The 12,877-nt window shown below is 43.3% G+C and overlaps 1 protein-coding gene across 3 annotated transcripts in view; it reads right to left on the bottom strand.

The window, feature by feature from the left end:
* Positions 1-12,877, bottom strand: part of GSN (gelsolin) — a 33,671-nt gene that overhangs the window by 14,112 nt on the left and 6,682 nt on the right. Inside the window, exon 2 of one of the 3 annotated variants that reach the window (XM_042479707.1) lies at positions 12,150-12,202. The exons of 1 other annotated variant lie outside the window; for it this stretch is intronic. In XM_042479707.1, the coding sequence (XP_042335641.1) occupies positions 12,150-12,179 (30 nt within the window). In that variant the 5' untranslated portion in view covers positions 12,180-12,202. Of the gene's footprint in view, positions 1-1,648; positions 1,808-12,149; positions 12,203-12,877 lie in introns of those variants that run through there. One more of the 3 variants, XM_042479706.1, reaches the window with a different exon arrangement.

Below are 12,877 nucleotides of genomic sequence, written 5' to 3'. Positions count from 1 at the left end.
CCGACTTACAGCAACACTAAGGCGAACCAATCACAGGGTTTTCTTGGCAGGATTTGTTCAGAGGAGGTTTGCCATTGCCTTCCCCTGAGGCTGAGAGAGTGTGACTTGCCCAAGGTCATAATTGAGTAGAGAATCGAACCCTGGTCTCCAAAGTCACAGTCCAACACTCAAACTATTTCACTATGCAACACTTACAAGTCCCTTTATATCAAAGATGTTCTTTGGGCCTCTGGTTGTTTGAACTTCAGCTCCCAGGAACCCCTGTCAGCATGGTCAATGGTAAAGGATTGTGGGAGCTGAAGTCAACAACATCTGGAGTATTAGATGTTGAAAACCACTTCCTTAGATAAGATATATATATATATATTATATATGGAAGTGGTTTTTTATATATATATATACACACATACACACACATACACATTGTGTCCTAGCAACTTGGAAGACAGATGTCCTCCTTCTTGTGAAAGAGAAGGGTGTGATGGGTGGGTTGCCTCTTGTAAGAGTACATCACTTACAGTACCTGCATTAATTAATAAATACAATTATAATTAATTGCTAAGTTTTATTTTTGCTTCTTGGAAACTATCCAGTTAGTTGGCAGCACCTTTTCATCTGAACCAAAGTGTTTTAAATCTAACTTGACACAAGGGAACTTCCCTATGGAGATCCACTTTATTTCAGTCAAAAACTTTTGGGAGCAGCCACTCCAGCACTAGGTGTGTCCAGAGCACAAAGTCACAGATAGAATTACAGATCCTATCTTTGTTTCCTATGCATCAGGCAGAGGGTCAGGGAAAGGTGGAGATAGGCATTGAACCATTCATTCCCCAACTGGTGCACCTTTCCCATTAACATTGCAGTTGGGAGAATGTCTAGCTGCCTTGGGGATTCTGAGAGCTGCGATCCGAAAGAAAATCGGATCCTTTGGTCTCTTCCATAATGCACAACGCTACAGTTTGAGTCGGGAAATAAAAGTCACACTTCCCAAAGAAGAAAGCACAAATCAAACCTGCTGGAAATAACTAAACATATTGGCTACTGAACTAATAAAGAAACTCCAGGGCACCACAAGATTCTTTGTAGTGTCTGCTGCAACAAATTTACACAGCTACCCATCAGATAACCTACAAGTCCTGTTCCAGATTGGGAACCACTGCTACAAACAAAGAGATATATTGTGCCAGAAGCATTGATGCTCCAGATCTCAAGTCCACAGTTCACTCATCCGACAATAAATATACCGGTTTCAGACACTTCAAAACTATAAGGAGCTGAACAATAATCTCCATGAAATTTGAGTTGGAAGAGAGATTGCAAAGATACAGCTGTGTTAGTCTGTAGATCAGTCTGTAGAGAGATCTTGCAGCACCTTTGAAACTAACTGAAAAAGAAGTTGGCAGCTGGAGCTTTCATAGACTTAAGTCTACTTCTTCAGATGCATCAGAGGAAGTAGACTTTAGTTTACAAAAGCTCCTGCTGCCAACTTCTTGCTTTCAATGAGTCTCAAAGGTGCTACAAGATCTCTCTACAGACTGATTCTTAGTCTCAGAGCTACAAGATCTCTCTACAGACTGATTCTTTCTTTCAGTTAGTCTCAAAGATGCTGCAAGATCTCTTTGCACATTGGAAGAGAGATGTCACTCACCGAAGCCGAGAGCACAGCCAGAGCAGCAATGAGCGGAGCAAATCCCCACCGCGCCATCATCTTTGGATCTCTTATTCTGCCAATGGGCCAACCCTAGGACTTGACGGAGCTTGCTCTTCTTCTTGAATCTGCCTCCCAGAGAAGACAGAGAAGAGAGAGGCCGAAGGAGTCCCAGCGCACTCCTTTTATCTCCCATCGGTGTGCAATTGTTGGCTGGGATCCCACCCAAGGCACGCCCATTCCCAGCTGTATCGCAACACATGGACAGGCCTTGTGTTCAAGACTCTGTCCTGGCCAAAAAAATAATTGTTTCAGAAAAGACTTCCAACAGAACAGAGGGTGATTCTCAGGGGGACAGTCGCTGTGCGAGGCCCATGTGGTATTCATTACATCCAGCCACAAACAATCTGCCATTGTTGTTGGTGTGGCTGATAACTTACATAAGAGCAGAATGGTGTCTTTGGAGGCCAAGAGGACTTCTCACGCCTATGAAACTCGCTGAACAAGAATGGATTTTGAAGCTCCCATAAAGGCAAGGGCAAGGGCAGCAACCATAAAGATGAAGGGAAGCATATTTGGAACTATCCCAATTCATCTTTTGTCACCCCATTTTCCCAGCTGCTTTCAAAATGTCCCAGTTCCTCTCTTCTCCTCCGACTTTCCTCCCTTGTCTGGAGCTTATGTCAATTGCTGCAACAGAGTTCAAAGTGCAAAAGCTGTATGCACTCAACAGACTCGGCAAGTGGAAAGTGGAATTTGGTCCTTTCCAGCAGGCTCAAGCAAAAGCACACTGCTGCACATTCTGCTACCTTTTCTGCTCATAACCTTTGCCATCTTGACCAGACTCTGAGGTTACTTGACCACATGTGTCCTGGTTTTCATCTCTGAAATGCTGGAGGGTATGGGGAGATCCAGCATGGTGTAGTGGTTTCACTGTTGGACTACAACTCTGGAGACCAGGGTTCAATTTTCAGCTCAGCCATGAAACTCACTGGGTGACTTGGGACACGTCATGCTCTTAGCCTCAAGGGAGGGCCATGGCAAAGCTCCTCTGAATAAATCAAGCCAAGAAAACCCCAGGATAGGTTCGCTTTAGGGTTGCCCATAAGTCAGAAACCACATGAAGGCACACGACACCCACACACAAAATGGGATCAGCATTATAACTGTTCAGGTAGATCCACAGATGGCATAATGCCCTTGTTGTCAGTGATGGAGGCTGAAATGTGTGTGTGTGTGGTTTAGATAATAATCACTACAAGTTCCATCAATCCATCCATCAGCCATTGTGGCTTGTAGGAACAGAAAAATGCTTCACCACAACTCACCAAAGAGGTAAACCTTCCAACTGTCCCAATTTGACTGGAAGAGTCCTCCTTTTCCACCTTACTTTTCTAGCAGCTTTTAACTATCCTGGTTTCCTTCTCCTCTTCCTCCTTCCCTAATAATACAGATTGTTAAATGCAACTTAAACTAATAGCCACATTTTTGCAACTCTACCCAAGGCCCAGATTTGGTGTAGGAAGCTTCCCCAAATGTAATTTTCTTTTGTACACAACTTTGTATAATCATACCTATATTTTTGTACGCAGCTGTCAAGGCAAGGGCTGTATTGCAATGTACAGTAAAACAACCTACAAACTTGGAACTTTTATTGCACTTTACCTGAAGTGCAGCACTCTTATCCTTAGTTACTGATCAGTTCAATGTCCTGAAATGTCTGTTGTTTGATTGTGTTAACCTCAAAGCCAAAGCATAAAGGCTGATAGTGTGCCATCCATTCATCAAAGCCAATAGTATCGCCTGGAGGCTTGCAAGCAACCATTTAATCTCAAAGGGGCAACAAGATCCCTTTGCATACTTTGCTTTGTGTCTTTGAATTCTACCCCCAAAAAACATCTCCAATTGTTTGTTTTTTGGTTTGTAACACCTTGCCTGTTGAAGAAGCCTATGGAGCTTCGAAAGCTTGCAACGAGTATATTGTGCATTTTGACCAATAAAGGCATCACTGATGGATTTTTGCTTGTGTTTGTTGAATGGCCAACACAGCTACCCCTGAATATCCCCAAGAAATTGGTTTCTGTGCATTGAAAAAGGAAGAGGAATTATCTCTATCATAGTAAGCTTTGACTGAGTTTTGCAGGATTTTCTTTTTCAACTTGCTCTAATTTCAGTCGCTATTCCATATGTTTGCCCAGATGAGCAACGAACACCCTTAGCAAGGAGACTAAGGCTGCATACGCTCTGCAGAAATAATCCAGTTTGACACCACTTCAACTGCCATGACTTAATGCTATGAAGTGCTGGGAACTGTAGTTTTGTGACACAGTTAGAGCTCTGATGTCTCCCAAAACTACAGTTTCCGGGATTTCATAGAACTGGGCCATCAAAGTTAAAAGTGATGCCAACCTGGCTCCAAACCACACTGCTGAAATAATCCAGTTTGAGACCGATTTAACTGCCCTGGCTCAGTGCTAGGGAATCTGGGAATTGTAGCTTATTGTGCCACCAGAGCGCTTTGTCAATGAAGGCTAAATGTCCCACAAGACTACAGTTCCCAGAATTCCCTAGCATTGAGTCAGGGCAGTTAAAGCGGTCCCAAACTGGATTGTTTATGCAGTGTGTTCTGGATCCTGGATTATTTCTGCAGTATTGATGCAACCTAAATTAATATAAAAATATACTTTCATTTCACTTTTCATTTTTGTAAGAAACCCCAACATAGATGACAAGATTTAGGGTGATATCTATGGAATGCTTTTGCAGAAAATAACAATATGTGGTGAGTGTTGATAGTTTGGACTGTCTGCTGGATCTGTAGATGTTGTTTCTCAATCAATTCCTCCTTTCCCCTTTCAATCTTTATCAATCGCAGGCCTCTCCAGAAATATCTGCTTGCCCAATTCTGGCTATAAAGGATCAAAGTGGAGACCAATTTTCCTACAATCAGGCTTGGCCTCCTTTGCATCAAATATTGGTCCAGTCTGCTCTGTTTGATAGTCCTCTTGCATGATCATCCTTATCTAAACTCTCAAACTTCCAGTTTTCTAATCTCACTGTGAATATTGCCAGAAGCTGTCTGTCCTTTAGGCCACAAGAGATTCAATTAACACTCTCCCTTCTTTGTAATGCTGAAGTCAGTTCCTAGTTCCCAGGTTCTTACTTGCAGGAAGTTTCGAAACAGAATGCAGTCATTCGATGAAATAAAGATCTTATTCTTCCTTGCACCCAGATTATGTTTTGCACTGTCCCCCACTGCATTGGGAAATCCTTCTCCTCCAAAATACAAATGATAATCCTTTCCATTTTGCAGTGTTTGCACAACATGGGTCAATGTGGAATGAGTGCAGAACACCATCACAAATAAGGGTCTGGGCCTCTACCACCCAAACTAAACCAAATCACTACATGTTGCAATACAGTCCTCGCCTTGATCCACTCACACACATTGTTTGCTGTTGTTGTGTCCCTTCAAGTCATGTTCGACTTACAGCAACCCGATCGTGGGATTTTCTTGGCAAGGATAAAGTCCCGTTAAATACAATGGAATAGTAAGATGGTATCCCTTGTACATAAAGTGGTAAAATGCAAGTTTGCTTTTGGGAATGTGTATATTGCTTGAATCCATGGATATGGAGGGCTGACTGTATCACATTTTAATGCATCTGAGGAAGTAGACTGAAGTCTAGGAAGGCTCACTGCCAACGTCTTTCAGTGAGTCACAAAGGGGCTATAAGATCTCTCTACATATTAACATTTTCATCTGAAGGATCCAACAACATTTCAATGTTAAGGATCCCTCTGAGTCCTCTGAACTAGACAGAGACTGTCTAGCCAAGTTTGGGTAACCAAAACTATAAAGAAAATCTGAAATCCAAGCATCCATAACCTCTTCCCCTCTTTCTCCTGGGAATCGCAATAGGACACTGTGTTTATTATGTTGCTCAGTCCCTCCTCTGATCTCACAAATGTCCTAGAAAGATGTTCTCTTCAGTTGGTCTCCTTCTGGCAGAGAAGCCAAAAGTGGCCTGGAGAGGACCGTTTGGAATCGCATCTCCAAACAAAACAATAACTTCTTTGGATGTCCTCAGATTTTTATTTTTGGTTCGTGCTTTGTTCTTGTTTTTATTCTGCTCTGATTCTCCCCGTTCCAGGCTTCCTGTCTTCCCCCGGAAAGAAGAGTCCACAGAGGGGTCACTGTTTGCAAGCTAGCAGGGCCACCTTCCCACAGCGCAGGGCAGAAGGAACCATGCCACAGTGGTACCCCAGTCATCATTAGGAGGGAGGCCATAGAAAGAGCGCGGCTTCCCGGGGGGGAGAACCCGCATCTTGGCAGGGATCAGCCTTTCTTACCATTCAATTTTTAATAAGCTGCTGTTTACAAGTCAACTCCCTAATTACCCTTTGGATCGTTTGCCTTGCTGTAATGGAATGTACACAAACATTCCAACTGTTCACTGAGGAGGAGGAAAGGGATTTAGCAATGTGCATCAGTCTGCAACGATGCTGTCTTTTGTCCTTCTTCACTGTCTCCCCTTCTTCTTCCTATCCTATTCCTCCTTCTCCCTCTCCCTCTTTTTCTTTCTCCTCCTTTATTTTCCTCTTCTTCATCTTCCTCTTCTTCCTTCTCCTCCTCCTTCTTTTACTTCTTCCTCTTCTTCTTTTTCTTCCTTCTCTTTTCTCTTCCTCTTCTTCCTCTTTTCTCCTCCTTCTCCTCCTCCCACTTCCTCGTCTTCCTCTCCAAATTCTTCCTCTTCCTCCTCTTCCTTCTCTTCCTCCTCCTCCTCCAAACACATTGGGGTGCAGCTTTTGTTCTTGTTGTGTGCCTTCAAGTCATTTCTGGCTTACAGCAACCCTAAGGTGAACCGATCACAGGGGTTTCTGGTCATGTTTCTTCAAAGGGGTTTGTCACTGCCCTCCTCTGAGGCTGAGAGAGTGTGACTTGTCCAGAGTCACCCAATGGGTTTCTATGGCAAAGCAGTGATTCGAACCCTGGTCTCCAGAGTCATAGTCCAACACCTAACCCAATGCACCATGCTGGCTCTCAGGGGTTTAGCCACAGGGGGGCATTGTCCCTCTGAATTAGAAATCTGAACCTCCCTTTTTTGCTTTTAGATTCACATTTCTAGCATTGCAGAGTGAAACTGCACTGAACCATGGTTTCACGCTGAATGTCAGTGCAGCCCTCTTTAACTCCATCTGCTGGCTTTCCTACTGAACATATTGGAGAAGTCAGTTTAACTTTCATTTTAACTCTGTTGTAATGGCTTTGGGCAAGTCACACTCTCTCAGCCTCAGACAAAGGCAATGACAAACCTCCTCTGAACAAATCCGGCCAAGAAAACCCTAAGATTGGTTTGCCTTAGGGTTGCCATGAGTCAGAAATGACTTGGAGGCACACAACACACAAATACACACCAAGGGTGGGAATCATGTGGCCTTTCAGATGCTGTCGGACTGCAGCCCAAGTCAGCATAGCTAACACTGGGGGACATTGGGACGTAGTACTTGGATGGGAGATCGCCAACAAATACCATGTGCTATATATAAAATAAAACCACTTTTTAGTATTCTTTGCCTAAGGAAAAATCATAAAATAAGTCAATATGTGGCTTGAAGGCACATGTATGCACACATGTGCACATAAACCAGGTTTAAAGGGATGAGAAAGGCTGGATTTATTAGCCATTTGGGATGTATCTACACTGCAGAAATAAAGCAGTTTGGTACCAAAACAGTTTGACCCTGTGGGACCCTGAGATTTGTAGTTTTGGGGAGGTATTCAGCCTGGTCTGTCAGAAAGCCTTGTTGCCTAAATGAACTACAAATCCCAAGATTCGGTAGGGTAGAGCCGTGGTAGTTAAAGGGGTGTCAAACTGCTTTATTTCTGGAGTGTGGATACACCTATGAGAAGCGAACAGTTCAATCCTGAAACAGACCAGAAGAGGGCAGACAAATACTACTAGTTTACTAAAAAGCGCTTTCACCAGAAGGCAAAAAATTCAACTAACCAACATAAAAATTTAAAAATAACTCCCAAGCGGTTTTGTTAAACAAACGTATATAAAAATAGAATATTAAAACAATAAAGTCAAAGAGAAAGGTTAAAATATTCCAAAGCGCTGGGCGGCAAACCTATTAATATTTATCGATTCAAAATTTGTGAGCTTCATACCTAAAGGCTTTTCCAAAAAGTTTTGCCCTTGCAAACTTGAAAAAACTTCATGTTCCTCCTAAGAAATCAAATTCCAGTTTCCAGGAAATTTGAGGCAATGTTGTCCTCTGTATTTATTGGAAAAATTTGCGATGTCAAGGGGTTGTTGTTGTTATTAACCTATTTATAGTCTGCCTTTTTTGCCCTCCAGCAAAGGCTAGGATTTACAGCCGCTCAAACTAGACCTCTTCCACAACTGTATTTAGGATTCAAAGCTTGGGAAAGTTACGTTTTGGACCACGGTTCCCAGAATCTCCCAGGCTGGATGATTCTGGGATCTGCGGCCCAAAAAGTTACTTTCCCAAGCGCTGTTTGAATTATGGTCAAATAAATCTGTGCCTTCAGGGGCTAACTTGGCTGGAGACTTCTGGGAGCTATAGTCCAATAAGTAACATTCCCAAGCTCTGTTGGAACTGTGGTCAAATACCTTTGTCTCCCTAGCTGAACCGGTTTACGGGTCACAACCTAAGCAAACACCTTAAGACAACACAAAAGAGTGTTCCCAGAGACACTCCCAGCCACAACTGTAGTTGTAACTCAGACACAAAGCTAATCCGCTCTCTGAACAAACTGAATAGCATCACACTTGTCCATTAAGCATAAAGTTCCTATTCAGTTGGAGAGATCTGGATAGCAAATTGGCAGCCTACGGACTCAGTTCCCTCCCCGAAACCAGAAAATAAAACCTTTGGGGGACTACGCTTTCCAGAATCCAGAGCAACCATGGCCAATGTATATAGCATACTGCAACAGCAGTGTATATACAACTCAGTCTGTTGTTCGTTGTTGCCTGTTCAAGACATTTCCGATACTAAGGCGAATCTATCACGAGGGTTTCTTGGCAAGACTTCTTCATTTGTTTTTCAGCTCAGTAACATCTGGCAACCTGTTCTCAGTCTTATCCCTGTGCACTTGCAGGGTGCATTTACATTCAGAATATATACTTAGCCCTCCACGTTTATATGGTGCTGAGCAAATGCTGCAATTCCTGAAATCCAGTTTTGCCTGAGGCTGAGAGTGTGTGACTTGTCCAAGCACACTCAGTGGCTTTCATTGCCAAGCTGGGAATCGAACTCTGGTCTCCAGAGTCATAGTCCAACAGTCAAGCCACTGTGCCACACACACAAACGCACTGTACAGCCAGCGTGACACGGTGGTTTGAGTGTTGGTCTGCAACTCTGGAGATCGGGGTTCGATTCTCCGCTCGACCATGAAATCCACTGAGTGATACTCTCTCAGCCTCAGGGAAAACAATGGCAAACTCCCTCTGAATAAATCTTGCCAATGACCTGGAGGTACACAAAAACAAAAACAATATAAGCTTGGTTTCCAGTTTACAAAGCTTGCCTCTTTAAAAGCCACCTCTCAGATGGTTTCCCAAGGCTTTGCTTGTGAGTTCCTAATATGGGCCGGTTGTTTTCTAGCCCTCTCTCCCTCCATGAGGGCTTTGCACACAGTCTTGGAAATGCCAGCAGTGCTCTGCCTGGATGGTTTTCCAGCTCTTTGCGGTCAGAGCGGAGATGGAAAAAGCAGGACAGGCCTGACTGTTGGGAGGAAACTCTCTTTGCAGATTTCCAGATTTGCCTTCTGCAAAAGGGTAATTTGGTTTGGAGCAAGAATGGCCAAACGGAAAGAGGATGGCTAGGAGGACACCACAAGAAAGCAGTCTGTCGAATCCTTAAAGGCTATCATTCAACAAAGATGGAATGATCCATAAAATAGAGGTATAGGTCTTCTTAAATTGCAATTCCCTGCAATCCTAGCCCACATTGCCAATGGTGAAAAGTGCTGGGTGTTGTTGTTTAATAATCACATCTCGAAGGCTTCACATTTCCCATCTCCATGTCCAGAAATATCATGTACCCTCCAACTGTCCCAGTTCGGCAAGAACAGCCCCGATTAATCCTCCATCATCCCACTTTTTCAATTGTTTTAAAAACATCCTGGTTTTTCTCTCCTCTTCCCACATTTGTCCTCAGCTTACTTGAATTGCTGCAAACTGAGTTCAGAGCCCAGAAGTAGTTTGCATTCAATTCCGGGGGAGAGGATGCAGGCCAACATTGTGCCCTTCCCAGTCGGCTCAGGGAAAAGCAAACCGCTGCAGCCTCTTCTGGTTTTTGTGTTCATCCCCATTCATAACTTTTGCTGTTTTTGCTTGGCCACATGTGTCCTGGTTTTCAGGAGTATTGGGATGGTATGATACCACAAAGCTAGTATGTTCTGCATTCCCTTGTTGTTATCGTGTTGTTGTTTCCAACTCACTGTGAGCCTAAGGTGAACCATCACAAGGTTTTCTTGGCAAGATGTGCTCAGGGGAGATTTGCCATTGCTTTCCTCTGAGGCTGAGAGAGTGTGGCTCAATGGGTTTAATGGCCGAATGGAGAATCGAACCCTGCTTTACAGAGTCACTCAAACTACTATGCCACTACAGTACTATACTATCTCCCCTGCATTCCCTTATCCACAGCCAATTCTAGGGCCTGAGAAAGCAATCAGGCTAATGGCTGAAGTCAGTTTCACTGCAGCTCTTTGGCATTGCCTAACTATTCAGTCATTTATTTTAATATTCTCCACTTTGCACAGCAGGGCTAATGAAGAGATTGTGCCTAGGCTGCTGAGTCACTTGAAAGGAAACACACAAGTCGGGTCTGGTCAGTTTTGCTTTTTATGGAGGCTTTGCTCCGACCCGTTGCAACATAAAAGTAAATCTGCTTGAATACAGGAGGAATTACCTCTGAGTAAGTGTGCAAAGGATGAGACTGGAGAGATTGCTTTGGAATGTGGCTTTGGCTGCATACTGCGCTCCTAGCTTGTAGAGATCTGACTTTAACAGAAAACAGATTCACAAAGGATGCAAGCAGCCTTAACCCATATGGCTCCTCTGCCTTTAGGCGAAATATTCATTCCCTTTCCAACAGGCTCAGGCAACACGATACCACCTCCTTCCTATATTTGGCATCTGAATCATGAGTGCATATGTGTGTGTTGTATACTGATTTTCCAGGCTAAGTGTGTGTTGTGTGCCTTCAAGTCATTTCCGACTCATGGCAACCCTAAGGCAAACCTATCATAGGGTTTTCTTGGCAAGATTGGTTCAGAGGAGGTTTGCGCTTGCCTTCCCCAGAGGCTGTGAGTAGGTGACTTGCCCAAGTTCACCCAATGGTTTCATGGCCAAGTGGGGGATTCGAACACTGGTCTCCAGAGTCATAGCCCAACACTGAAACCACTACGTCACACTGGCTCATATGAGTTAGTCCCAACATTTTATGTGTGATGTGTGGTCAAGCAGTACAGCGTGTGGTCACCATGTTATTAATGAGGAGGAAGAGCACACAAGTTTGAAGAAGGTGCAGCAGTTTGCTTTTGTCTGAGTCTTCTGGGAAGGGCAAGAATCCATCTCTCCTTGCCTCTTCCTCCTTTCCAAATTCCATGGAGTGCAAACTACTTTGCAAACTACATTGAGCTTGTAGCAACTAAAGAAAGTGGAGGAGAAAGGGGGAAAGTGGGAGGGGGAGAGAGAAACTGGGACATTTTAAAGGCAGCTGAAAGAATGGGAAAGCAGAGGATTAGTGGGACAGTCAACTCACCAATTCAACGCTGCTCTGGCTCTCCTATGTGATATATATATATATATATATATATATATATATATATATATATGGGGCAGGCGGAAGGGTTCCTACCCAAATCTCCTGTCCAAGGCCTGCAAGAACTCAGATCCAAGTCTGCTGTCACTTTGTAAAGTGCTGGCTGAGAGAGTCACTCCTTTCGTCTGCCTGACCTACCTTGCAAGGTTGTTGTGAGGATAGGATGCCACCTTGAGGTCAGTGGAAGGGGAAAAGGCTATGAATGTAACTAGTAAGACATAATAAAATACATTGAGGGTGCATAAAAAGAGTCCATCCATTTGCACACATTTCCTTCGAACCCCAAGAATCTCAAGTCAAATACCATTCAATTTAGTACTTATAAAAAGGAATAAAAGAGTGTCAGCAGATATCTCCCACCCTTCCCTTTATTTGATAGAATTTCCCAACCCACCGATCCGTTGAAGTCATGCCCAAGGAAGATGTCTTATACAGTATTATATCATGCATAGAAGTAGGTTTTGAAAATGAAAGGAGGATTTAGATGACCAGGGAGAGGTATATATACTGCATAGAAAGGGGGCAAAGCTGGAAGGTTGGATGAGAATCCATGGTTAGCAAAGTCAGATTTATCATAACATCAAAAATAAAGCAAGTTAACATTCCAAGCAGTTTATTCAAAGCGGATCTTACTTACTACCTTGGCGTCTTTGACACAAGTCATCCCCATAACTTTTTTTTAAACACTCTTCCCTAGGAGACATTTTAAATAGGGTTTAGGTTGCTGCATTATCTTTATTTTCCTTTTTAAAAGGTTCTTTTTCTTGCAGTATTGATCGCTACATACAGTATTTAAAACAGACCCAAGACAATCTCCTTTTGCAAGTGTGTGCGCAATGCATTCTCTCCAACTCTATCAATTGGAAATCCCAATGAATCCTGTATCGTGCCACTTTTAAAAGGTCCATGTTGCTTCTGGTACAAATAATATGGAGCCATTCCCAAGCGTTTACTTTGCATTTGAAATATAACTTCATTAAGGGGTTTATCACACGGGACGAATCCCGTGCAGAACCTAGATTTAAAGTGAAAACAATCCGTTTTTGCGGGTTGTTTTTCACATGACTTGTCTGAAATATAACCCGCATTTGTGGGTGTTTGGCGGATTTTAAAACCCCGTTTCTGCACAGGATTTGCCTCCGTGTGATTTTTGCCATTTCATACAAGGGACACCATTTTACGAAGTATATAATGGGACTTGAGCATCCGTGGATTTTGGTACCCACGGCAGGGTCCTGGAAGCAAACCGCAGCCAAGGCCAAGGGTCCACTATATTTCCATTGCTGCAAACTGAGTTCAAAGTGGAAAAAGTAGATGATGATGATGATGATGATTTTATTATGTTCCACCTTTCTCCCAATATAGGCC

The sequence above is a fragment of the Sceloporus undulatus genome, chromosome 7 (genome assembly GCF_019175285.1).
Source record: "Sceloporus undulatus isolate JIND9_A2432 ecotype Alabama chromosome 7, SceUnd_v1.1, whole genome shotgun sequence".
Taxonomy (NCBI): Eukaryota; Metazoa; Chordata; class Lepidosauria; order Squamata; family Phrynosomatidae; genus Sceloporus; species Sceloporus undulatus.
This window is presented reverse-complemented; position numbering and strand designations above follow the sequence as displayed.